Below are 27,891 nucleotides of genomic sequence, written 5' to 3' on the forward strand. Positions count from 1 at the left end.
TCAAAACCAAATTTTGCAAAAGTGAAAGGTAAAATGCGGCACCACTCAAACATTTCAAACTGCGACTTATTTCGCTTATAATTTTCAAACTACAACTCTGTTTTCAGCATACTACCATTCCACGTACTCGGGTTAATATGTACTTCCCAACAGTGCCTTAATCAATGCAAAACTCCATCCACAGCAAAGAGTCAATGTGTGTGCCATTTAATCAATGCGTGAAAAATTTCGGTATGCTTTAGGATGGGGTATTACAAAATTGTATAAGATTATTTGATATAATTAATTTAAACATGTCAATTTCTTCAATTAGGTCAATTTTATAATTTCATATAAATTGGTCAATTTTATATAAATCAGCTAATATAACTCGAGTTAACCAATTTAACAAACAGGTTATACGGGTTGTGTTATGTTACCTATTTATTAAATAGATCGTGTTCGAATTGAGGGTTTTGGCATAATTAATAAATGAGTCATGTTAGGGTCAAATAATTAAGATATAATTATTAAATGAGTTGACACAAATATGACCAACTGACATGAATTGCCACCTCTAGTTAGAAGTCTTGGCCCCAAAATTTTGGATGAAAATAGAGATGGAAGAGACTTCGCTGAAGCCTTGAACCTTGACATGGATAGTGTAAAGCTATTTCATTGTGCATCTTTGATAAATGGAGATGAAAGATCCACAGAATTAGGTATTTATCATATTTTGATGGCATTGGTTTCAGAATCTGCTTCTGTTAGACCACGCATAGATCATAAAAGGATGCAGAAGGCCATTAAATTGGCTAAGTAGATGAAGACTTATTGACGATGAATAAAAAAAATATTGATAGATGAAGCTAGGATAGGGAGTGCTTAATTTCTTTGGAGGTTGCACTTAAAAGATGGGCCAGGATGAAGAATGGTGGTGTGATTATGAGTAGCTTTTGATTTAAGCTCTGACGTTTAACCACAATACTATAATAATGAGGGGAAAAAAAAAAAGAAAAAAAAAAGCCAAAATAAAGAGACGAAACCATGAAAATGCAATACAAATTTGTATGACCTGGTACCAGTATGTAGCATTCCAAGTGATTCAATATCAAAGGATAAAAATATGCCACGCCACCGTCCTAATTACTATTTTTTGGAAAAATAAACATTTTTTTTTTTTTTGGTGCCTTCGCAACACCTTTCTCCCTCCTCTTCTGATTTCCATGGTTTATCGGTTTCTCCATCTTCATTTTTATGAACAAAAGCTTGAAGATAAACATTTATCTTTTCTTATAGAGCCATCTCCCATTGATTTAACACAAAAAGAAAATCTGTAATTAAACTCACGAAGTATAAAAGCAAAACGAGATTTGATTTTTGTTTAGACTACAAAGCAATTTTCAAATTTAAATTCTTCAATTTCGTTAAGTATCGAGAAGGTAAAAAAATATTTTATGTGGTGAAGATTGTTGCATAGTCCTTTTTTTACTCAAAAATCTTTCATGGTGGATTTTACAAGAAAAAAAGTTTAAAAAATTTAAAAAAAAAAAAAAAGACAAGGATTTTGAGCTCTCTAATGTTTTTATATGGAGTTTTGGGAAACGATTTGAAATTTTATTGTGAAACTCAAAGGGGAGATAGAGAAAAATAAAGTCACCATGCAAAGGGAGAAGAAAAAACGTGTAGAAGGTTTAGTTTCCCAAAACAAAAATCAATTAAAATTTGGAGCTAATGTGATAAATTGTTAACACATGGCATTAAATCACTTGGACAAGTACCAACTGATTTGATACCACCCCATCATATAATTTTCTCACATATTTATGGTTTGGACTCCATGTTTTGGCAAAATCTTTTTTTTTTTTTTCTCATTATTATAGTACAATGATTAAACACATAAGATTAATCCATATTTTTCAATTTTCTTGGTATGAGTTGGTAACGCTGATTAAAAGTGTAAACATGTCTCTATTTGGCATTATCGTTCAACCTGAGCTAAGCAAGTTTAGAAGCTTTTAGTTTAGGATGGCCTTAATAGAAGAGACGATAAGGAGACTAGAAAACTTTACTTTGAAATAGATCGACGCATATAAATTAGTGTAGTCATTGCTTTTGGTGCAAAGGAGCAACAAATTGAGTGTGGTTTAAACACTCTATTAGAATGTCAATAAGAGAGGTTCTTCAAAAGTTTGTTTGTATGTCTTTTCATTATCTCAATCCATTGTATCTTTCCTTCAACAGCTATTAGCACAAATTTGCATCTCTTATGTCTCGCCTAATGTACACATTATTTGTTTTTACCCTATAAAATATTTGTAGTCCCTTATGTCTCTCCAATTTTAAAATTTTCCTTTTCTTTTACATTTTTTTTTATTTCAAGCCATTTTCCCTATATTTATATTTATTTGTATTCATTTGTCACTTATATGTATAATTATTTATAAATATAACTACAGAACACAATTAATTAATGGCAAAATTAAATGTAATTAAAATGAAAAATGTTTATTTGTACTTTTTTGGTTTAAAATAGAGAAAGTTAATTTTCACTTTTTTTAGTTAGATTTTTTTTTTCTAATTTTAATAACACAGGTATTTTTAATTCATTTTTTAATCTTAACAAAATAAAAAATTTATTATTCCTTTTTGCTTCAGCCTATATGTTAGTTAATCTTATAATTAATTTGACTGCATATAGCTAGAAAATTCACAATTTTTGGAATCCTTACTAATAAAAAAACTATAGGTTCTCTTAGTACGGCTAATACGGTTATTTTATATTATTATTAACTAAATTTTGTTATTTTGTATTTTTGGGCTATTCATGAGAATAATTTGTATTTTTTTTTATGTGTTGTAATGTACTGTTTTATTTTTGTATTTTATCTTCTTATCATCGTTTATAATAACAATAAAACAAATAGATATAGTTAAATACTAGTAAAAATAGAATACTAATGAATATTGATATTATAATTATATTTTTATTTTTATTGTGTTAATATTTAAGTATTATAGGAGAAACATAAATATCCCGTATAGATTGCCAAACCGAAGAAGCTAGATAATGTACCGTTTGCAAGAAAAATGAGGTCTTAGAAAAGCAGAAATCGGAGAAAAATCCACCATACATTTCCAAGCAAGCTTACTTAGAAGGGCTTGATTGAGAAGCACCAGATCCTTAAAACCGAGACCTTCATCTTTAATAAGAGTGCAACAAATCCACCAAAATACAGTAAACAACTTTTTTGAAGAGATAGAACAAATCCAAAGAAAATTTCTAATAGCTTGGTTCAAATGCTTAAACAAATCAATAGGCCATTTATAAACTATAAAAGAATGGACAAAAATCAAAGTAATAACAAAATTTATCAAACAAGCACGACCCGCAAAAGACAAGGAACGGCCTTTCAAGTTATCAAATTGAGCAAAAATCTCGTCTGCAATAGAGCGGAGACAAGTATTAAAAGGCCTACCTTTGAACAAAGGGACCCCAAGGTAAGTAAAAGGAAGGGATCTATATCTAATACTAATCGTTGATAAAATGGACAATTACCGGGCAGTAGTAATATACTTCCCAAAATAAATAAAGGATTTCTAAAAATTGTCCAATTGGCTAGACAAAGAACCATACAATAGGAAAATCTCATTCACCAAACAAATATTAGAGGCAACACCATTACAAATAAAAAAACATTATCAACTATTTGAGCACCACCTGAATTTATCGTACGCTATATTTTAAAATATATTTTAATTTTTAATTACAATTTTTACCGTACGTTATAAAATTTGTTAAAACACACTATTTGAGCACCGCCTGAATTTATCTCACCTTGAAGTTGCAGTGCAGTGATGGATGTGAAAGTATTTTGCTGTTTACTCCTCCATCATTTGTCCCCTGATGACGTTAGAAAATTACGAATTTGATCACATTAAAAATCACACCCGAAAAAAGACAAACTTCAATTCTATTAAAATATTGTTATCTCTGATTTTGGTAAATGATTTTATTTGTCATTGAAATGGTTAGGTTTACTAGTACGGTTGTTTGTACTATTATTATTATTTTATTTTATTTTATTGTAAAACGGTTGTTTGTCTTATTGCCCATTTTTTCTTTGCTTGAATTATTGCCTATTATGTGTAAATTATATCTTTATATCTATATATCTATATATATATATATATTGTTTTTTTACCAATTTATTGTCTATTGTACGTGGGTGTGACAATTTTATTCCTAATTGGAATCAATCTGCTGCTTATTAATTGTATTGAAATTGTATAAATTTGAACGTGATTCATTTACTAATTACGGCATAAATGTTAACCCTAATATGATTTATCTGATAAACAGGTAATTTGATCAGATTCATATAATATATTTATTTTTGGCTTAACACAACCTATTCATGCAAAATGGATCGATTAGTTAAATGAATTATTTTAAATAAAATAAAAATAATTTAATTACTAATTAATCATAAATTAAAATATATATGTAAAACTATATGATTATACTTATACATTTACATTAATATAATATATGATTATACAACAATCTCATATAATAGCTAAATATATATATAAATAAACTTAATACTGTTCTTTTAAAAATACTACAAAAAGACTTTAATAATCACATTTTTAATTTTCTGCGTCTCTACTAATTTTAGACATATTAATTTTTATTTTTTTGGTGCTCAGGAATTCATACATTTATTAAAATATAATACATATTATTTTGATTATTTTATTTCTTCATTTTTTTAATTGGTGGATTAATAATACAATTTTAAATAAGTTGATAATTTAGTCATGAAAATTTATTAATTAAAATTTTTTAATGGTAAATTTAATATTTTAAAATTTTAATTTAAAAAAAGTTATAATTATATTAGATTTAATTGATACATTAATTGACAAACTTATTTAAATGAATCAATTCAATTTAATTTTAAATTAAACATGTCAATTCAAAAAATGATATTATTAATAATCAGAATTGATCCGAATATGTTTATACTAAATTCAAATCTACTGCTTTACTGTTGCTTTTGAATTGTATTATCATATCATAATCCATATTATCACCTTTAATTATATGCAAATGACTAACATTATTTGAAATTCATTCGCAGCATAGCCTTGTCACTTTTCAGTCCTCTGGTAAAGTGGCATGCAAATAGAGTCAAACCAGATGCAAGTGACCAAGGAGAGCGAGACCATATGCACGGACTATGTATATTTTGTATAATTACTTATTTTTAGGATAGAGGGTTTCGTTATTGTTGTTATTTATTTTTATATTGTCCTTTTTCTCTTTTCTTCAACTTTTGGGTTGTTCAATAAATACTTAGATTCTTTTGTCCTTTTAAAAAAGGTTTTTGTTTTTTATTTTGGGATATTTTCCCATCAAAATGCGGGTTGAATCAAACACTTGTTGGCTATTGTTTATTTATTGGTAAAAAAACAAAAAAAAAAAAATTGGATTTATGGGCATTTTTAATGCACTCAACTGAAAAAAAATGAATTTAAGTGGGGGACAACCCATCTTGTACTCGGTCCTTCTCCTGGATTGGTTGTCTTCCTCCCTTTTGGGTGGAATGACTCAGGAGTGTGCACCGATGAAAGCCTCCTGGGTCTTGACTAATTTTGTAGTCATCCTTTTTGGTTCAATGAAACCCCTGTTTTTAGCTAGAAACTGAAAAAAAAAATGAATTTAAGCGATTATCAGAGCTTTAAACGATAAACTAGTAAATTTTACATTTTGATGAACCAAAAAGAAAAAAAGAAAAAAAAATTACATTTTGAAATTTGTAGATGGCTGAATGAAAGGGTAAAAGTGGTATTTCATATGTCAAATGAGTCAAAATGTTAGTTTTTGGATGGTAGTTATTTCCAAAGGATCTTGGTGATGAATTTTAAATTGATAGTGTTAACTCTAACGTGTATTAAGCCATGCAACGGGATCTAAATGCATCTTTCTCTTTTTATTATAAATATTAAGGACCTTCTAGCAGAGTAGTGTCTTCTAAATTTTGTCTTATACATATATATATATATATATATATATATATATATTGTTGTCCTTTAATTGTTTTTCTCCGGCAGCCGCATGGAAGCACTATAAAATAAACTTAGCAATGAGGTGTGAAAGATATTAATTTGGAAGGTGCTTTTAATAAGTTTTGAGTGACACATGAAGGTTTTACTTCTGAACAAACCAACTTCCCACTAGTTTTACTCTTAACTGGCAGAACCGATGATAGCCTTTTCAAATACTACTAATGACTCTTTTTTTCCCCCCCATTTTTAATTTATTATAACTTTTTTTTTTCTCTTATTTTGTACTGTTTGTTACCCGGTACAATCTGCTTATCCGTTCATTCTGGTGGATGAGTGACAAAATGATTTTGCTGAAGCCTTGAACCTTGGATAGACCTGATAAAATCTTCCTTTGTCTCTGTTTTCATCCATGGTCGCCAAGCCAAAACTTTTAAGGTCCTTGAGAGCATCCACCATATTGAATCGAGAGCAGTTTGGGAATAAAATTTTTTTTTTAAAAAAAAGAAGAAGTTAAAATAATTTAAGAAAAAAAATAATGATGATAATAATAATAATAATAATTAAGGTTGCAGGCATTATTTGCGGTTGAGGTGTCACCCTGTATTTAATCTATTTTTTAATTTAATTTGGTTCACGTTTTGGTTGAACCTAGAGAGTTTAATATGTGAGATAGTCTTAAGCCTGATCTGTATGAAAATTTCAGAATACCATCTTTTTTATTTTTTATTTTTGGTAAATTCAGAATACCAGCTTTAGTTGGTCGCAGTTCTATAAATTGAATAAGCTTGTGCGAGTCTGTATTAAGTACTGCAATTATGTTATGTGTTAGTTGTACTTCCAACTATGTTTCGAAAGTAGCATGATATCATTGGCCTTGAACATAACAATCCGTTGATTTTTAACATGGATTTGTTCTTTCAACATGACTAACTAAATTGTCATTATTTGTTCTTTCTGTGTTTATATTTGTGAATCAAATCAAATTATTCCATTCTGTTTTGCTTGTATGGGAAACACTATTATATTGTTTGAACAGTGTTTTTTTTTTTTTTTTTTTTAAATATGCTGAAATAGATTATTTTGTTACAAAATTTTGTTGAAGTTTAGAGCACAACGTAGTATTGATTATTTGAAGTGTGCAATCGAAGGGCGTATAGAACACTTAAAAAAAGCATAAATTAGATCTCTCTCTCTGGGGGTATATGAACATCAGCAGTAATCATTTCAATTCCAAGGTTCATAGCCAGGTAATATTTGCAAATAATAAAATCTTTTTTTTTCTAATTATTATTATTATTATTATTATCTATATAGAAATTGAAATAAGCAAATGGTGGTGAAAATCGCCAATTACAATGGCTGCCTAGATTTGCAATGTTTTGGTGGAGAGCTTGTTCAGAACATGCACATGGTAGGACCTAAATGGAATTGCTGTTTAATATGGATGGTGCTGCTAGATGCCCTGTTGGACATCATATTCCTCTGGTTTGATTTGTGGTGATTATTGCTTTACAAGGGACTATTAACTTTTACTGAAATAAGTGCGTCAAAAATGGATTTGATAGATTTAGGTATAATAAGAAATTTCAGAAAAAATGTAGCACAGAACACCATATAGATAGTGAATTTACAGAGCATCTTCATAATTTTTTTTTTTTTTCTTGCATTAACAATTTCTTATTGAGCACTGGAATTGAAGATAAAGATCACAAGATAACAGTAGATTATGCAAGAGGGTGGTGGAGGAGATGTTATTAGTTATGTTATGGTTCCCAAGCTGAAGCATCTGCAAAGATCATGAAAAACTTTTCTACATGTACTTCATGCGCTGGATGGAGACCTTAGTATAGGTTAGCCTCGAAAGTTTTAGTTGTTTGCTGAGTGGTTTTGGCTAACAGATCAATATAGCTAGAGCATTATATGCTGGCAAATGTGACACAATCGAGCATCTTAAAGCTCAAGTTCAGATAGATATTATGGGAGGACTAGGAGAACTAAAATATAAATGCCTGTTCTGACAGTCATAACCATTATAGCTGTTATGCTCTGTATAGCTTCTTCTCATACTACATTCTGAGTTTACAGACTATTTAATATATATATATATATATATATATAAATACATATAGGATTACAGTTATGAGCATAAGTAATTGGCAAGTCCATCTATGAATTCTCCATTTGACAAAACAACGAATTCGTTTCATGGTGGTCAATGGGTGTAAAGGGGGCTAGAATGATGAAATATGGGTGGTGTCAAATTTATTAAGAAACAAGAGGCATTGTGTTTGCTTTTTGTGGATGTTGGTGAAAGTGGGAATACAAAAATTGAAAGCAATCAGATGGTAAAAAAGATAGACAGGCTACACAATACGAAATCAAGAAAGCACCGGGCAAGGGTGCATTTTGAACTATTAATCAGAAAATTTCTATATGTATTACCTTTCTCTCTATCCAATCACAATCAGAAGCTTATCATATCGCTGTTGCTTATAAAAATCAAACATTGATCAGTCAGAAACTTTGAAACTGTTTTATTGCTTTTCTTTTTCCCAATTAATGAGCACAAAGAGTCAACCAAATCATCAGAGAAAATTGTGTTCAATGAAGAAATAAAAAATTAGCCATGAACTAAGAAATAATTCTCTGGTCTTAGAAACTACACGTTTCATAACAATTTCTGTTGTATCAAAATCAGATTTAAGTATTATTGGCCAAACATATGAGTTATTCCAAAGTGGGGAGGAGATGTGGGGGAGAGTGTCTCTTTGAATAGAAGGCAAACTATGGGCAAATTGACTTTCATAAACAAACTTATTAGCTAAAAAATAAAGATTAGAAGAAAAAACAAATATATTGTTTCATAAACAAACTTATTAGCTAAAAAATAAAGATTAGAAGAAAAAACAAATATATTGTTTCATAAACAAACTTATTAGCTAAAAAATAAAGATTAGAAGAAAAAACAAATATATTGTTTCCTAAGGGCCTGATAAGTTCTTTGCCGGTTATCAAATTTTTTTTTTTTTTTCCAATACATAGTACTATTTCTTTTATGCCATATCAATCTCCTACCCAATCAATACATCAAATCATCTTTTTATGTTTTCTCGAGGTTACTCTGTAAATCAGTTAATTACTAAGATTAACCTAGTCTAATCACTACAAGTTCATGCTGAGATCATCTTTCCTAAAATGTATTGAGTGGTTATTTCACTTAAAACAAAAGTGCCAAATGGGAATTTCCAATTATGACCCCAAAAAAAAAAAAAAAAAAAAGAATTTGCGAAGGGCTTAATTTTTACTTTTCCACCATGAGCAATTCAACCAGCAAATAAAATACCACCACTAGATATAAACTTTGAAAAGAGATTTTGATAATAATTGTTGTATATTCATATCATATATGTATAATGTAGGGAAAAAAAAGGGTTGTATAAGAAATGAGAACATTAGTCTGATGTTGACGTTCTTGATAGATGTTGACCAGGGAGATAGAAGTCTGAGCGGTCATACTCAACACCATGACTTTTGTGGAGACGGAAACTGATATATATATATATATATATATATACAGGACAACGGTGCTTCTGTTCCAATGGGAAAATAAGCACAGCCGAAATACCAATCAGAGAGGGACATGGTTCTTCTGTGTTTTACTTTTTCAAACGTTGATTATTACCAATTGTATAACACCATTTTTAAGACCAAGTTAGTTCCCGCGTTTCCATTTCTTATCTTTATAATATAGTCACTGCACACTGCGAAAGAATCTGGAAATTATCTCATGTAACAAGTATATTATTCTTATGTTGTCACGTTCCAATTAGTTATTGATATGTGGCACGCTACACATAGCTGTTAGTTGGTTCGTTTTTATTTTTTGAGTTTCTCGTTTGATATGTGAAATAGTTTTAAGCCTGATCTGTATGAAAATTTCAGAATACCATCTTTTTTATTTTTATTTTTGGTAAATTCAGAATACCAAATATAGTTGGTCGCACTTCTATAAATTGAATAAGCTTGTGCGAGTCTGTATTAAGTACTGCAATTATGTTATGTATTAGTTGTACTTCCAACTATGTTTCGAAAGTAGCATGACATCATTGGCCTTGAACATAACAATATCTGAATCAGCTGATTTTTAACATGGATTTGTTCTTTCAACATGACTAACTAACTTGTCATTATTTTTTCGTTCAGTGTTTACATTTGTGAATCAAATCAAATTGTTCCATTCTGTTTTGCTTGTATGGGAAACACTATTATCTTGTTTGAACAGTGTTTGTTTTTATGCTGAAATAGGTTATTTTGGTACAAAATTGTTGACGTTTAAAGCACAACGTAGTATTGATTATTTGAAGTATGCAATTGAAGGGTGTATAGAACAGTTGACAAAAGCATAAATTAGATCTCTCTCTGGGGATATATGACCATCAGCAGTGATCATTTCAGTTCCAAGGTACATAGCCAGGTAATATTTGCAAATGATAAAATCTTTTTTTTTTTTTCTAATTATTATTACTATCGATATAGAAAATTGAAATAAGCAAATGGTAAGAATCGCCAATTACAACGGCTGCTCAGATTTGCAATGTTGTGGTGGAGAGCTTGTTCAGAACATGCACATGGTAGGACCTAAATGGAATTGCTGTTTATTTGGATGGTGCTGCTAGCTGCCTGTTGGACATCATATTCCTCTGGTTTGATTTGTGGTGATTATTTCTTTACAAGGGACTATAAACTTTTACTGAAATAAGTGTGTCACAAATAGATTCGATAGATTTAGGTATAATAAGAAATTTCAGAAAAAATGTCGCACAGAACACCATAAAGATAGTGAATTTACAGGGCATCCTCATAATTTTTTTTTTTTTCTTGCATTAACAATTTATTATTGAGCACTGAAATTGCAGATAAAGATCATAAGATAACAGTAGATTATGCAAGAGGGTGGTGGAGGAGATGTTATTAGTTATGTTATGGTTCCCAAGCTGAAGCATCTGCAAAGATCATGAAAAACTTTTTCTACATGTACTTCATGCGCTGGATGGAGACCTTATTATAGGTCAGCCTCGAAAGTTTTAGCTGTTTGCAGAGTGGTTTTGGCTAACAGAGCAACATAGCTAGTATTATATGTTGGCAAATGTGACACAATAGAGCATCTCTAATCTCAAGTTCAGATAGATACTATGGGAGGACAAGGAGAATTATAATATAAATGCCTGTTCTAACAGTCACAACCATTATAGCTTAGATGCTCTGTATAGCTTCTCATACTACATTCTGAGTTTACAGACTGTTTATCTCGTTGGAAACAATGTATGAATATATATATATATACGTAGATACATGTGGAAATATTAATATAAATAAATAAAATTACATAAAATAATTAAAATATTTAGAATCTGTATTTTTTTAATTGATTTATTTTATAAAAGTCTAACCGAGGTCTGTATGGTACCATAATCTACTTAATATGATTTCCCTACCATAGTCTCCTTAAGACGATTTCCGCTCCACCGGTGCAGATATTTTCTGACGGTCGTTTCCTAGAATACAATGGTCTGACGATCGTTTTCTAAAATACAATGGCTGCAAAAGTTTTCAAATCTAGCATTTCAGAAGCTTTTCTCTTCGAACTTTTAGATTATGTTAACTTTACCACTATGATAAAAAATTTCTGTAATTTTTCTTTCTGTTTTTCACGTAAAGAACTCAAGAAGATTTCTCTGTGTTTTTCCAAAAACTCAAAAGAATGTTCGAAAAAACGTGTGTAGAATCAGAAGCTTATCATATCGCTGTTGCTTATAAAAATAAAACATGGATCAGTAAGAAAGTTTTGACACTGCTTAATTGCTTTTATTTTTCCCCAATAATGAACACAAAACAGTCAAGTCAAATCATTAGAAAATTGTGTTCAATGAAGCAAATAAAGGGGTACAAATAAAAATTAGCCATGAACTAAGAAATAATTCTCTACTCTTAGAAACTACACGTTTCCTAACAATTTTCTGTTGTATCAAAATCAGATTTAACCATTATTGGCCAAACATATGAGTTATTCCAAAGTGGGGAGCAGAGGTGGGGGAGAGTGTCCCTTTGAACAGAAGGCAAACTAACCTTGTGCAAGGTAAAAGAGAGTGGCGCAAATTAAGCGATTCATATGGGGCAAATTAACTTTCACAAACAAACTTATTAGCTAAAAAATAAAAATTAAAAGAACAAAACAAATATATTGTTTCCTAAAGGCCTTATAAGTTCTTTGCCGGTTACTATTTATTTTATTTTATTTTTATATATATAATCTCCTATCGAATCAATCCATCAAATCATCTTTTTATGTTTTCTTGTGGTTACTCTGTAAATCAGTTAATTACTAAGATAAACCTTGACTAATCACTACACGTTTATGCTGACATCATCTTTCCTAAAATGTATTGAGTGGTTATTTCACTTACAAAAGAAAGTGCCAAATTTGAATTTCCAAAGAGCTTATTTTTTACTTTTCCACCATGAGCAATTCAACCAGCAAATAAAATTCCACCACTAAATATAAACTTTGAAAAGAGATTTTGATAATAATTGTTATACATTCATATCATCTATGTATAATGTAGGAGAAAATAGTGTATAAGAAATGAGAACATTAGTCTGATGTTCTTGATAGATGTTCAACCAGGGAGATAGAAGTCTGAGCGGTCATATTCAACACTTGACTTTTGTGGAGACGGAGACGATATATATGTAGAAATTAGAATACAGGACAACGGTGTTTCTACTCCAATGGGAAAATAAGCACAGCCCACGTGCCCACCAGAGAGGGGGACGTGGTCCACCTATGTTTTACTCTTTCAAACGTTGATTAACTACCAGCTATGTAACACCCTTTTTAAGCCCAGGTTAGTTCCCGCGTTTCCATTTCTTTTCTTTATAATATAGTCACTGCACACCGCGAAAGAATGTGGAAACTATCTCATGTAACAAGTATATTATTCTTATGTTGTCACATTCCAATTAGTTACTGATATGTGATTCACACCACACACAGCTGTTACATAAAACACTTTGGGTTTAGTTTCTTTGTTTGATTTTTTGAGTTTCTCGTGTCAGAATATTGTTTTTCTTATATGTTGGGGACTAGTCTCCATTTTGATTTCTTTGTTGCGTAATGTACTTGTCTTTGACCAATATGTATATCACCCTCCTTGGTTATTTTACTTGCCCATATCAAAATTGTATGGTCATCTTTTGGGTCTTGCCTGAGAAACCGTCTAGTTTCCAGATTGTTTCTTCCAGAAAAGTTAAAAAAAAATAAAAATAAAAATAAAGAAGGCCGTCTAAAACAGACTTTGGCCCATTCAAAGCACATAAAAATATTGATATTACTAGGACAAACTTTTAGCATGCATTACTTTCCCATCACATCCACTTCGGTGAACTACGAATGACACGTGGCTCAACCTAAGGAGTTTGTGATAGTGTATTATCACAGACACCCTTCATGCTATCTCATATTATATGGCCAAGTCAACTGGTAATACATAAAAAGGAAAACTGATATAAACAGCTCTGTCATTCTTCTTATATATATTCATGAAAGCCTATTTTGGTGGTTAGAACATAGGAGAAGCAGAAGCAGAAGGAAGTGGGACAAAACATGGGTAGAAAACTGGATGCTTTGCTTGGCAGGGACTCGAAGACCAAAATCAAAGCCCTTGCTAAGCTTGCCATTTCCAGGGTTGCTATCCTCAAGAACCAACGCCAAGTCCGGTGCTCTCATGCCCGTTCTGATGTCAAAGAACTCCTACAACTTGGTCACCAACAACGCGCTCTCCTTCGTGTAAATTTGCGACCTTTGTGTTACCGTCTCTCTCTCTTTTTCTCTCCCTCTGTCTGTTTGCTAAGGTTGTATGGAACTTATAACAGGTTGAGCATGTGATAAAGGAGCAGAACATGTTTGATGTGTTTGTTATGATAGACTATTACTGCAACCTCCTTCTAGAAAGAGTCAAGCTCATCCAAAAGCACAAGTGAGTATTTGAAGTTGTAATTTTCCGAAGGAAAAACTGGTTCCATCTCTTTTGATTATAGAGATTATTGATCTCCCCATGCATGGTGATTGGTGCATGTGTTTTTTACGCAGAGATTGTGCTGATGAATTGAAAGAGACAACATCAAGTTTGATCTTTGCAGCTTCAAGGTGTGGAGAACTCCCAGAGCTTCAAGAGATTCGTGGGATTTTCACGTCAGTATTTGGTAAGGAACTTGTTGCTCGTGCAGTTGAATCACGAAACAATTGTGGAGTAAATCCTAAGGTACGTAAATTGGACTTGGAGAAAAACAACCAATTTTTCGGCTTTCTACTTTATTTTTTTTATTTATTTTTTTTTTTCTCTTTCATCTTTTTCTGCCCATCTCCTCGCAATAACTATGTCTCTCTTGGGTGCTCTAGATGATACAAAGGCTTTCAACAAGACAGCCAAGTTTGGAAAGTAGATTGAAAGTCTTAAAGGAAATCGCTTTTGAATCTGATATCACTCTACAGTTAGAAGAAGATACACCGACGACTGCCAAAGAAAATGTAATTTGCATAGCTTAACCCAAAAAAAAAAAAAAAAAAAAAAAAAAGGTCACTTTTTAGATAGTAATTTCTAAACAGAAAAGTAACTTATCTCAAATGATAGCAGGAGAAGTTAGATGTGGCCAAGAATCAGAAGAAGAAGGACCAAACGCCTGTTACATCTTCTAATTTCAATGAACCTGAGCTCGATAATGAAACCTCTAATTTGCCTGAGAACATAAAGCAGCAGGACAAATTCTCTGAATCAATGAAAGGAAAGAAAAAGTACCAAGATGTAGCAGCTGCAGCTCAAGAGGCGTTCATATCAGCAGCACATGCAGCAGCAGCTGCAAGAGCTGCTGTCGAGCTCTCAACATCCAATTCCCAGGACCGAGATGATCAAAATGGTTCTGATCATCAAGGAGGAACCATATCAGAATTTGATAATTCTGGAAAAGCTCAAATTCAAATGGACACTTTTAAAGCTTCTATGGAGACAGATCACTGGGGTAGTAAACTCGGTTTTGATAAGATCCATCTTGATCCTATCGACAATCTCAGCAGATCAGAAGGTGAAGACATGATAAATAACAACTACAAAACGCATCTCCAAAAGGTGGCAGAGAACAAAATAAAACAAGAGATAGATAAGAAACTATATGCTTTAAGTTTGGGTTTAAACAATCCCACCAACATATCCAGAGAGAGAAAAATAGTTTCCCACAATGAGCCGTCGAACAATAGTAAAATGGTGTTTAAAGGAAATGTTGATGGTCTCTCGGATGTGGATATTATTAGGCTTCCATACCAATCTCCAAGGTGGATCTCACAAAAATCTCAAGCTGATTCCAATTAAAGGAAAACCTTCACTGGAAAGACGGGAAGCTGGTATCAGTGAGGAGTACATGAGTCTATGTTAGAGAAGAAAAAGCTTTTCTTCCTAACATATGAAAAGCTTTTCTTCCTAACATTTACTATAGTTTCAAGGATTATGGTTTTGATTTCTTTATTTCTTTACACATAAATTTTTGACACACAAACTTCAGTATTTAGATTTAGTATTCGAAATCTATTGTATTAGATTTATTCTTGGCACCATCTATATAAGGTTCACTTTTATTGAACTATCGCCATCTGGTCTCCATATATCACCGAAACCGAGCTTGATCATGGACAACAGCTCTGAATGATCAAGCACTAAAAAGAAATTGGGTTTCAAAACAATGCATTCAAATGACAATTTAGGCTAAAAGCCAGAAGGTGAAGAAATTAATATATATATATATATATATATATCATTTGAAAAGAAAATGAAAGCCGAGAGAGAGAGGAGAGACTCAGGCATGACCACATCAAGATAAGACAGTGCAGTTTTTAAATACAGTTTGCAACATAACATGGTCTAACACTCATGGTTTGACTTTCATAAGAATCTAATGGATGAATACCAGAGTATACTATACATAATGATGCAACTACAAACCCAAAAGGGAATTTGAATCGTTGATTAAGTGGCATACCAGTTTAAACCAACTCCAAAATGTTAAATTGCATCAACAAGAAACAAGCAATTTTCTATGTAAACAAGCTCTTGACATATGCAATCTACATAATCAAACAAATATACCCCAAAAAAAAAAAAAAAAAAAGACATGTTTCATACAAAATAGAACACAATTGAAATACTAGCTCCATGAAAAAGCGAGGAAAAATCAAAATTTTCTACATGGCTGCTTATGTCAAATTGCCCCCACTTTGCTGCCACAAGTTGATGATGTCAGTAGCCTGATTGAGAAGAATAATCATCTCCTTTTGAGATATCCAGGGCTTGCTTTCAAGGAGCACCTTGAGCTCCTCCCAAGCATCTTTCCTGGGCCAGAAGTAGTAGGGACTTAGAGGGATTGTGCCATGACCAGGTATCAGTTGGTCAAGTCCAATGCCGATATTCTTCTCCATCCAAATGAATTTCAATACAAGCCTTGGTTTCTTTAATGGCTTCACAACCACTCCAAGCTTCTACAAATATCAACCAAAAAAAAAAAAAGAAAAAAAAAATTAAGGAAAAGGAATCGCCTTTATCACTGATTATTTTTTTGGTCACTGAGAAATTGTGGGAAATCAAGGCATTAATTAGATATATCTAATTCTATAAATATATCTATTCAGTATTCTTCAAACAGCAAGTTGATTCCCAAGAAATGAAACTAAATTTCCATACTTTTCCAGGCAATAAGCCAGTCTGCTAAAATGCGAAGTTGAGAAAATTCAGCATATCTATATTGACAAACCCAATTCCTTGGATTATTCCATTTTCAGCTCAAATAAAGAAAAAACCAACTTAAATGAAAGAGAGGGGAGAGAGAGAGAGTTGAACCTCTTTATTTTCTGAAGGGGTTCCGGAGGTAACATCATCGACGGGGTACTCTTCAGCCACTACAGATTCGGCGGCGGCTGAAACAGAGAGTTGGAACTTTCTGGAGGGGTGGCGGAGTTTGAACTCAGAGCCTGAGCGAGCAGTGAAAATGGAAGATGTCCTTGGCTTCACAAATACCGAAGAGGAGGAGTGAATGATAGGCTTGAGATTTTGAAAGTGAGCTTGGGGAAGCGATGTTGAAGGCCTGAAAGACGCATTCCAATTCGCAGCTTGAAACTGATGAATTGCCATCGATGTCGTCCCCCAACCTCACCTTATCTAACATGCACACACGGACACAGACACAGAACACACGCAGAAAGAGAGCTTTCTTTTATGTTCTCAGTTTTGTTTCCCTAACCGAGAGACGGCTGTGGATAAGGAAGATTCCGCAATTGGGTATTGATTACTTTGAGGCCACTCCCAGGCCCAACAAATTTTTGGATCAACTCACATAAAGCCCACTTCCTTTTGCACGTGCACGCACATTCCCCCACTGCAACTATGCATTCACAATAGATGAAGAAATTCAGTGGTAACAAGCGTAACAGAGAAGATTCCAAAAAGGATTTATTCCTTGTAATGATAAGAAAATCAACAATGAGGCACGACAAAGAAGGGTGAGGATTTTTCAATTTCTATTTTTATTTTTTTCTTGAGAATACAGATAAATAGATAAAAATTGCCAACCATCAAACTTGGTTAGGAAAAAAATGTGAATCCATTTCCTATTAAAATTAGCAAAACATTACAACGTGTTTCCCTGAAATGTTCCAAGAATTTCAAAAATTTAATGCAGTTCTTTCTTAATTCATTCTTTTAACTTTCTTCAGGACTCGATATCCACCTAAATCACACGCGATCAAAATTCATCACCCCTTTTTTTTTCTTTTTTCTTTTTTGACAATAAATTCATCTTCTTCTTCTTTTCTTTTTCTTTTCTTCTTGTTTTTCTTTTTTTTGACAATAAATTCATCACCTTCTAGTTCTCTATGATATATCCAAGCTTTGTATCTTCACCCTGAAGCTTGCCTTAATATTTTTGTTTATCTTATCCGGATGATACATTGAAGATTCAACCAGAGGTCAAGTCCATGCTTCTACATGGTACTTGCCAACCCTTTCTAGTGCTCTGAGCCATCTCACAGCCGATTCCTTAGGAACCCCACTTTCTTTGGAAATAATTTCTTCAAAAGCTGATAACACATCTGAGGGCATTTTGGTTGAAGAACCGGCAACATAGACCGCAGCTCCCTCACTCAGCAAACTCCACAGCCTCTGGCTATGTTCCCGCATCTTATGCTGCACGTAAACCTTCTGTTGCTGGTCTCTTGAGAAGGCCACATAAAAGCCTCCCCCTTTTGCTTCTGAAAGTACCCCATTATTTTGTGAATGAGACAACCAGAAATCTTTGTATAAAAAGTCATTTTCCTTGTTTTGACAACCAAAGAAAAACATAACTGGAGCAGTGGTATCAGCTGCACTTTGGATGGCTCTTTCTTCCACAAATCCACGAAAAGGTGCACAACCGGTTCCAGGTCCAATGAGAATGAGAGGAAGAGATGGGGGTGGGGGAGGAAGGGAACCTTTATGAAACCACACTGGAATATAAGTGCCTGGTCATGATAGAACAAAACAAAAATGACATCAATGGATGATTCATTTGGATGCTTATCAATAATATGACTTGGAAAATCTTATTAATGCCATACATTGTTGAGGATCAAGCTGGCTTAGCCATGATGAGCAGAGACCTGATCGTTTCCTTTTAAAAGGTGTCGTCAATGATACTACATTTACCGTTAAGTGCACTTGATTTGGGTGAGCTGAAGGAGAGGAAGATATGGAAAAAGCTCTGGTTTTCAAAGAAGGAACCAACTGCACCAGCCATTCAAATGGCATTTGAACTGAAGGAAAATCCTCCAATACCTGCATTCCAAAAAATTACATAATTCATCAAAAGGTGAGTAACCTTTTTTTATCCACCAAATGAAAAATAATAACTGACCAACTTCAAAGTCATTAATAAATAATTCAGTTGGCATCTCTATTACGCTAATTGACTCATCTAAACCAAATGAAACAGAGTGTCTAAAAAACCACTTTATTCATAAACGTGTATTATTATATTACAAGAAATACAATGCTCGTTAAAATGCAAAACAAATCCACAACTAAATCCCGTATGTATTGTATGTCCACTTGGAGCAGCTCAACCAACAAAAGCTGTGTTGTAAATAGGTCATGGATTCGAGTCATGACTTATGCCTTTAAAAACAATTCTAACATAACAAATAAAAAATTCCCATTTACATGGGACTCTCCTATGAATTCTAGAATACTATCAACTAATAAACCAGGCACCAGCTTCTTAAATCTTATCACACGAAGGCGTTTTAACTTTCGGTTTAGTAACAAAAGAATAACATTTCAAGGGTAGAAAAATGTAGACAAGCTGTCCAATATAGCACACCAAACCGAAAAGAGATAACATATACATACTATCACTAAGCCAAAAAAAACAAAAAAACAAAAAAACAAAAGGCTAAAAGCAATAAACTCAATTCTCTTCCAAAGGATAATGAGTTATCGACACCATCTTCTTCTTCTTCAGAATTCTTTCTTTTTCTTCCAATCTATACCACCAAACAAAGCCATTACCGTGCATCTCTATAGCATTTAACCCTCTACACAGAGGTTTTGACATGGGAAAATATCATACTTGTGACATATTTTGGAAACTAAGCAGCATTTAGATAGATTCAGAGAGAATTCGAAAGTCACAGGCCCATCACAAACAATGGTGGTGAATAGAGTAACAATTATAGATGACAAACTAAAGAGGGAAAAAATAAAAAAAGCATTCATTTACTTGACACCACCTCCAGAACAGTCCTCCGTTCCTTCTGATTGTATTGGTATAGGTCATCTCTTCCTTCTGGTGACGCAAAATATTGAAGTCTTTCCTTTTCATGTTGAGCTGTAGCAAAAATACTCATAACCTGGAAAGAAAGTGTTTTTTTATCAGAACTGAAGATCAACACGATACAGACATCTTGCAAAAGTTGAAACCAAAAATATTTAGATTCAACCACACTAAATTTCTTTCACATGCTAAACAAGACATTTTGGAAAAACTCAATTTTTTTTTTTCCCTTAATTTGTTGCACCCAAAGCAACAAGAGATTTTGAGGAACTAGTATGCCTTGCAAATTTGTTCCCTTATGTACTTAAATGTTTCTTGTTTTTTTTCTTCGAAGAATAAAAAGAAGAAGATTCTTCAAACTAGCAGTGGTGATTTTTCTGAAATTTACTAATAGAAAATCACAAGTTAAAAACATACTGGATCCTTGCCTCAAATAAATAGCGCCGAGGGGAAGCTGATGCAATATCCATTGTCAATTCCACAAAAGATTTTAACTTGATAGGAAATTTTGCAGCATTTAAATGAGAACGAAGAAGGTTATTCTCCACCTCAACAGGGCTAACCTGAAATTAACATATTACAGATCTAATTGGACACAAAATAATATACTCCAGAGAAGATGCTCAACTGAAGGCACTATTGAAGATCCTCTAAAGGCATTATGCAATCCAAAGTAATATCACCTACAACCACCAACACACAAAGAAACTACTCACAGTTACAAATACTTCAGGGTCCAAATTACAACGCCTGATGAAAGCGTCTACTGCAGTAGGATTCTGGCCAGGGAGGACCTCAAGGACATCGCCAACTTCATATTCAACAGCCTGAACAAGAATTGGAAATTGATATGCACAAATTTTCAATTTTTACAAAATACTTTAGCATTAAAATGGAGTAAAAATACATAGTTACTTGTACTCCAAGACACAACAGACAACTTACAGGTGATACAAATTCAAATTCCAAGTGGCGCACATCTTTTCCACAACCTTCTTTGGTCAATAGTTGATTTTTGATCTACATGAGCAAGTTCAGATTAATGTAGAGGTGCATGTGAAAATAAGATGGAAAGAAAGAATCCTCAGAAAAATATGACCGGTATTCGTGTCTCACATCCAGTGGCATAAACCAAAATCTACCAACTAATGCAAAAAATAGTTATTACAAACAGAACAAATTTGGGAAATCTAAGATAGGGAAAAATCCTGAAGGTTCCCCATTAACCCAAAATATAAAAACTAACCACATCTATGACTTGGAAAGAGCATTAAGAAAATGAATTCTATCCATATAGAAAGAAAAGTAAAGATTTCTACAAGAAAACATGATTTAAAATGAAAAGCTATAAAAAATTCATCAAAAACAAATCACAAAGAGTTTAATGTAAACTACCATTTTAAGAAAGCAGTCAGGCCTATTCTTGTTGTTTGAAAATTTTCCAGGCGACATTGTTCGAGCTCTCTCAATTTGCATCTCAATGTGTTTTAGATCTACATATGAGTTTAAAAACATTAAATTCAAGTAATTATTGATTATACAAAAAAATAACTCTGAACAATAAGTTACCTGAATTAGTTGAAAATTCTGAACCCTCTTTATCAATAGTATGATATGTGATCTGAATTTTTGGTTGACCAATTGATTTCTCATATGAGATCAAAAAACCAGGACCATTTGGGAAGAGGTTGGGATTGACCTTATTCAACATATTCCACAATGATGTCATCCATGGATCCAGAGCAGCCTCATACCTATCAATAGAATTCTGCTCTTGGTAAACTTAATACCATCCATAATAGAAAGTCATAATTGGAAAAACAACATAAAAAACTTTTTCTTTTGCAAGAATTGCTGGAAAAGGTTTACTTGTAAATTAGCCTGCTTCATCAAAAGTTTAAGTTATGTTATACCAATACACAATCATTAAAAACTCTACCAAACCAGTCAAATCTCAAAAAAGACAAAAGAATAAGACTGATGAAACACAGACAATGTATTTATCTCTCCTTCTTTCAGTTCAAGCATAATTAACAGACAGCTATAGTGTACTGTAGCCATACCCTGACGGGTGTTGATCATCTCCTAAAGCTCTTTCAACTATGGCAGTTGCCCCAAGATCTGAAAGTCTCCTGTCAAGCTTCTTTGCAACAAACTGCAGCGATACACATAATTAATGAATTCAAATTGAATGTAAAGAAAGCAACTTATACTTTCACCAACCATGTTACAGTCACTTTAATGAACTATATATTATAGAAATCAAGGAACAGAATCCACAAAAATCTACAATGAATGCAGAATAAATTTCCCAGGCAAATAACAGCTAAAATATTGGCAAAGGTAATAAAGATAAACAAGAGAACGTGCAATACGTGTATGATCAAACAAACATAAACAACCTAAACTTGGTTGAAGATCATAAATCAGAATACATATCCATACCAAGATTTTATGTGTTATATACCATCAGATAATTAATAGACATAAGAATATACCAACATGGACAGCAAAGAGAAAGAAAGAGATAATATATATATATATATATATATAATTACATTAAATTTCTGGTACCCAGAATCACCGAGACCAAACACAGCATAATGAACTCCTTCTAGCCAATGCTGACCTAGGTTCCTCTGAAGAAGGTATTTCCAAAAGCCCTGCACATATTCAATGCGGGAGATTTATGCAAAAACAGAGGACTAGCACATAATAAAACCTAACTTTGTCGATATTGCTATTAAGATAGATTCCCTGCCAAGAAATAAATAAATAAATACCTTCATGGAATCAGGAGCATCGCCCTGGCCTGTTGTAGAAACAACAAAAACGACAGCGTTTTCACGAGGTAAGGAACTCTGAGACAAGCAAACATGTCAAAAATGCCACTAAGCAAAACAACTTTCATACGATTAGGCACCGAACAGAGGAGGGAACTGGGAAGTAGAATGAAGTGTAAGACTTTTGACTTACGGCGTCGTATTCGTCCAGAGAAAGAAGCCTGACGGCACAGGCTCGGCGCTCGGCTTCACGGCCAACTTGCTCCGCCACGTCCAACGCATTTCCGGTCTGAGTCGCGTAGAGTATCAATAGCATAGGTCTTTCTTCCATGGCTTCCTCTAAAATTTTATATCAAAATATATATAAATATATTTATTTAAATAATTAATCTAACTACCAGAAGCTAAAGATCAAGCTTTCAATTTTATTTACGACTAGCCAAAAATAAAAATAGTTTTAAATCTTTATTAGTGATTGTTATACCTTCGATGACCAACAAGTTCTTCGCTTCGGCGCATCAGAATTTGGAAACGAGAAAAGGAGCGAAGGACGAACAAGAAGAAGGAAGCTTTAAGGCCCAATATATGCCGGACTTGGCCCGGATGTCTAAAGCAATCATTTTAGGCCCACTTCCTTTTTTCTCTTTTCAGGCCCAATCTGGATCCAATAAACACCGTTTCATTTATAGATGAAGAAGGATACAAGCACGGGTCCCTTAAGATTTTTTTTTTTTTTTTTCTTTTTGTGTGTGTGTATGTGTGTGTGTGTGTGCGTGTGGGGTCGGAAGATTTGAGTAATTTTAAAATTTTGGATTTAACATCTTAGGTTAAAATTCCCCCTCCTCGAATTTTTTAAAAGGTCAAAAAAGCAAAAATGTCCACCTCTCATCTAAGAGGAAGAAAAATGCTCACATCTTTCCTTTTCAATAATTTTATCCACCTTTTTATAATAAAAAAATAAAATAAAATAAATAATTTTATCTACCTTTTATATTTATTTTACCTAAGACATTACCAATTATACCCTTTTGAAAAGGTTTCTTTCTTTCTTTCTCTTCATTCTAAAACTTTGTTTCCAAAAACCAAAAATACCTGTAGTTGCAATAGTGTTGGATTGGAGTGAAGAATCAAGAATTAGGAAAATAATGGCATTAAGATCGATGATGATTGGTGCACTGCTCGGATTAGAAATGCAGATGTGTTCCTTTGAATTTTTGTCATTTTGAATTTTCTCAACAGATTTTTGGGTTTTTTTCTTTTTTTCTTTTTCTGGTTGTTGTTTCCTTATCCAAGTCCTTGGAAGCATGGGAACGGGACTTAGTGCTTTGTTCTTAAACCAGCTGGTGAAACGGGTTGCTTTTAACTTCATGAAGAGCCATCTCACAAAAGGAATTCATCAACATCTTTACGGTTTCGGTTTCCACACCAAACTGTACAACCAATTAAAATTTTAAAAAAAAAAATTTAAGTTTTAATTCTTTAATTCATACATAAAAAGACAAAATCAAGAACATATACGATAATTTCGTCCCACAATAAAGGCCCTCGTTTAAGTAGAGAGGAGTATCAAAATCAACTGTGTATGAGATTTTGTAACAATATATTCCCCGCCCAAATGGAGGTGAGGTATCAAACTTTTTGCTTGAATTTCGTACAATATAAAAGTGTTAAAGAGAATGTCTCTATTTTTATATATTTTTATCTTATTTCGAATGTAAATTTAGAACCATATATACCAGCTTTAAGAAATAGAAAACCTCGGATTTTGAATTTGACCAATAACTGAAATCAAACCCAACTCTAAAAGAGGATAGGTTAAAATCAAGTTTTTAAAAAAGATCGTTCAATTCGATCATTGAGGTGCTTAGGCTTTTGTATGGGTTTGTTCACATAATATGTTCAATGTTCTTCAATTTATATACTAATAGATTTATATGCTCCTATTAGTCATATAAATCATGAATGAAGAAGAACAGTGGACAACTTGAGCAAGGACAAGACTTGCTAATTCACCATTAATAACATACCTTATGATGCTTCCTCCTATCAAAGCAATCGGAGCTCAGATTGGACAGTTGGGACAGATGTTCCTATAGCAACTTACTTATTAAATGAATGATGTAATTGATAATTCATGAGGTGGGATAAGTGAAGTGTGGCCAAAATTGTTGCAATGATAAGGGTAGGCATTTTTCTTCATTTTGGATAAGGGATGAATATTTTTGTTTTTTTCTCCTATTAAAAAAAGATTCATTATAGAGAATCTGCAACCCACTTTATTAAATCTATTTAAAATGTTTAAATGAGATTTCAATTCAAAATTAATTGATAATGACTAAACTAGTTTGTTTGTATTATAAAGTAGATATTTTCAAAATCCCCTACCAATATGAGTCATGAAACTTTATTTGTATTTTTTTTAATAATTTTCTATTCACGTTATAAAAATTTTATTTAAATTTTTTAATTTTATTTTAATTATAATTAAATTTATATTTTTTAAAAATTCTATTTAAACCTTATATACAAGTTTTTCAAAATTAAAAATTATATACATAATTATAGCAAAACTGAAAGATTTAAATAAAATTTACTTTTAACATTTTAGAAGAGGGAATGTAAGATGTAATCAAATTGGGACAAAAACATTACCATAATGAGAAACGATGGACGAGATACATCCTACATTTCCTTTTTATATGATTGTTCCTGGTAAAGAGTATCTAGATGTTTTTCCGCTTTCAACTTTTCATGTTTCGTCGGCCATTTGGAGTTGTTTCCGGACTAATGGTTATTTGGATGTTTTCTTTTCAATTTGTGTTTCACATCATCTTTCAAGAGATTGGCCAATAAAAGAAAAATAGCACATATGACAATGAATGGCTCAAAATATTCTGATTTTTATTATTATTATTTGGTAATTTATATTCCGATTTTATTAAGATTCTTCAACTTGATTGCATGGGCATTCAAAAAAGTGAAAAAATAAAAATAAACAAATAAAAAATTTAAAATAACTTGATTGCATTTCACTTTAACCCGTAATATGAAAGTTTGTAAATTACATAGAAGAAAGATAATATACATATATACGGAAATTCTATGGTGAGAACGGTCTGTATAAGGATCGTAGTATTAATAACGGTTTTTTATAGTATTAACGATGATTTTTTAGAAAATCGTCACTAATATTATAAAAAACTATCATCAATACTGTGATCCGTATGAGAACCACCCGCACTATAAACAGACTATATATATATATATATATATTTTTTTTTTTTAATATTGCCTTTGAGAATTCAAACTCAAAGTTTCAATGGAAAAATAGAACTGAGCTGTTTCCATTAGGATGGTAAATAAACACACTTAACTACCTACCAAAATCTTAAAAGTGTTATAAAACAAATACATATAAAAAATTAAAAAATTGATTTTTAACAAAGTTTCCATTAGATTTGAATTTTTTTTTTTTTTTTACCGGCTTAACCGATTGTAAGTTAAGGTAATAAAAAAAAAAAATTGTAAGTATTCTGACTGGCTTTTACTTTTTTGTTTTTTTATTTATTTGGTAATTTAACGGCATTGGATAAGGATGGACCAGAAGCATGAGCCGAACCAGCTCGGCTGGGACCTGGTGGCAGCATTCTGATTGGTTGGTTGTATTGACTTGGGTTGTCCTGCATTACTCTGTAGTGAATTCTGTCCACTGAATGCTACAAATCATGACGTGAGAACCAAAGCAAAAGGCGAGCTGGTTTGACATACGTTCACGTGATTATATGCGAAAGTTGTACCATTTTCACGTGCGCCAGGCGACCTTTCACAAAGTGGTTTCCATGGGCCCCGCTGAATTTTGTTTGAGAACTAAAAAATTAAAAATAAAAATAAAAATAAAAGAAAAAGGATTATTATATTTTTACAATTACATGCGTGTATATATGTGGGTATGTGTATATATATATATATATATTCAAATTCGTGTTATGACTCTTTTAATATTTTTAATATTAAATTTTTTTATTAATTTTTAAATAACAATTAATATTGAAATTTAAATTTTAAAAATGATAAAATATAAATTTAATAACATATTAAAATATTAAAAATAAATATATTTTATAGTGAATAATTAATAAATATAATTTTAAATTTTATATAAATTAAAAATTTTTAAAAATTAATATTAATTAAAGATCTAATTTATACGTTATGTTATAATGAAACTCCTTTGAAAACATAGTTAAGCACATATTGATCTCATTATTTAATCCTTTTGAATTTGCTAAATAATAATATATTGTATTAAATTTAAAAATTTTAAATGACTGAATTCACTTATAAATTAAAAAGTTAAAATATATAAATATATATATATATATATTTATTTATTTATTTATTTAAAACAGATGTGAATTTAATATGATAAAAATAACTGTGATGCCTCCATTATATTCAAAATATCTGCATTAAATTTTCTGTGTACTTTGCGGTATTTTATTTTTTTATTAACTCTAGTAATCATTTTAGTAGGTTTACAAAAGAGGGTCAATTGCTCACCTATCCTTTTTTTTATTTTTTCTTTTGGTTTTTTTCATTGACCGAAACTGCTTACCTTATTTAAAAGGGCATTCTTATAAATTTAGAGTAATTTAACTCTATAATAATGAGCATTTTTAGCATCATTTGTGCCCGTGAGACACTTTCAACCCTGCCAATAAAACAGTAGTAGCGGAAAACAAAGGAAAACACAAAAAGTAAAAAAGACATGGCAGTATTTGGAGGGATATATGTAGTCGCATTCAAGTGAGGGTGGGCTCAATCTTTTAGAATCAGTAGATTATATATTATTTATATAGATTGCATATAATTTAATTGAATAACATATAATATTGATTAAAAAGTTAAAAATATCCTCATTTGAACTTTAATGTGTATATATATATATATATATATAAAATAAGTATTGGTTTAGGATATTCTGATTTTATAAAGTTACGATACAATATAAAAAAGTTAAACTGAAATAAAAATGATTAATTTAGCATAATTAATTTAAATTGTATGCTAACTTTATAAAATTAAAATATTTTAACTATATCAAATACATATATATAAATTAGTTATACGGTGCGGATCATATTAAAAT

At 31.8% G+C, this 27,891-nt stretch overlaps 3 protein-coding genes across 11 annotated transcripts; 1 reads left to right on the top strand and 2 right to left on the bottom strand.

The window, feature by feature from the left end:
• Positions 1-13,453: 13,453 nt before the first annotated feature.
• Positions 13,454-15,745, top strand: LOC107416535 (uncharacterized). 2 transcript variants are annotated; one of them, XM_025072485.3, is made up of 5 exons: positions 13,454-13,900; positions 13,987-14,090; positions 14,204-14,375; positions 14,513-14,641; positions 14,745-15,745. In XM_025072485.3, the coding sequence occupies exons 1-5, from the start codon at positions 13,718-13,720 to the stop codon at positions 15,474-15,476; spliced, it is 1,320 nt and encodes a 439-aa protein (XP_024928253.2). In that variant the 5' UTR covers positions 13,454-13,717; the 3' UTR covers positions 15,477-15,745. The 2 variants fall into 2 exon arrangements, with proteins under 2 accessions (XP_024928253.2, XP_015880523.2); XM_016025037.4 differs by having other exon boundaries at positions 14,748-15,745.
• Positions 15,746-16,018: 273 nt separating this feature from the next.
• Positions 16,019-17,391, bottom strand: LOC107416548 (small ribosomal subunit protein cS23). Its single transcript, XM_025072673.3, has 2 exons — positions 16,995-17,391; positions 16,019-16,636 (listed from the first exon to the last, which is right to left on the bottom strand). Exons 1-2 carry the CDS (start codon positions 17,283-17,285, stop codon positions 16,355-16,357), a joined length of 573 nt encoding a protein of 190 aa, XP_024928441.3. The 5' UTR covers positions 17,286-17,391; the 3' UTR covers positions 16,019-16,354.
• A 340-nt stretch (positions 17,392-17,731) lies between these two features.
• LOC107416545 (NADPH-dependent diflavin oxidoreductase 1) lies at positions 17,732-24,920 on the bottom strand. Of its 8 annotated transcripts, XM_025072666.3 has the most exons (15): positions 24,770-24,917; positions 23,835-24,172; positions 23,227-23,400; positions 22,936-23,081; positions 22,743-22,820; positions 22,518-22,622; positions 22,023-22,114; positions 21,529-21,713; positions 21,355-21,452; positions 20,905-20,979; positions 20,676-20,786; positions 20,388-20,522; positions 19,916-20,035; positions 18,746-18,962; positions 17,732-18,649 (listed from the first exon to the last, which is right to left on the bottom strand). In XM_025072666.3, the coding sequence occupies exons 4-15, from the start codon at positions 23,071-23,073 to the stop codon at positions 18,120-18,122; spliced, it is 1,884 nt and encodes a 627-aa protein (XP_024928434.3). In that variant the 5' UTR covers positions 23,074-23,081; positions 23,227-23,400; positions 23,835-24,172; positions 24,770-24,917; the 3' UTR covers positions 17,732-18,119. The 8 variants fall into 8 exon arrangements, with proteins under 8 accessions (XP_024928434.3, XP_048327530.2, XP_024928435.1 ...); XM_048471573.2 differs by lacking the exon at positions 23,835-24,172; XM_025072669.3 differs by lacking the exon at positions 17,732-18,649 and having other exon boundaries at positions 18,775-18,962; positions 19,906-20,035; positions 24,770-24,920.
• Positions 24,921-27,891: the final 2,971 nt, after the last annotated feature.

Source organism: Ziziphus jujuba, chromosome 4, assembly GCF_031755915.1.
Source record: "Ziziphus jujuba cultivar Dongzao chromosome 4, ASM3175591v1".
Lineage (NCBI taxonomy): Eukaryota > Viridiplantae > Streptophyta > Magnoliopsida > Rosales > Rhamnaceae > Ziziphus > Ziziphus jujuba.

Coding starts and splice junctions, on each gene's coding strand:
- LOC107416545 (XM_048471573.2), bottom strand. CDS start 23,073: ATGGAAGAAAGACCTATGCTATTGATACTCTACGCGACTCAGACCGGA. Junction 22,821..22,935: donor CTCTGGACGAATACGACGCC/GTAAGTCAAAAG, acceptor TGCTTGTCTCAG/AGTTCCTTACCTCGTGAAAA. Junction 21,714..22,022: donor GATGATCAACACCCGTCAGG/GTATGGCTACAG, acceptor TTCTATTGATAG/GTATGAGGCTGCTCTGGATC.
- LOC107416548 (XM_025072673.3), bottom strand. CDS start 17,285: ATGGCAATTCATCAGTTTCAAGCTGCGAATTGGAATGCGTCTTTCAGG. Junction 16,637..16,994: donor CCCCTTCAGAAAATAAAGAG/GTTCAACTCTCT, acceptor TGATATTTGTAG/AAGCTTGGAGTGGTTGTGAA.
- LOC107416535 (XM_025072485.3), top strand. CDS start 13,718: ATGGGTAGAAAACTGGATGCTTTGCTTGGCAGGGACTCGAAGACCAAA. Junction 14,376..14,512: donor ATTGTGGAGTAAATCCTAAG/GTACGTAAATTG, acceptor TGGGTGCTCTAG/ATGATACAAAGGCTTTCAAC. Junction 14,642..14,744: donor CGACGACTGCCAAAGAAAAT/GTAATTTGCATA, acceptor CTCAAATGATAG/CAGGAGAAGTTAGATGTGGC.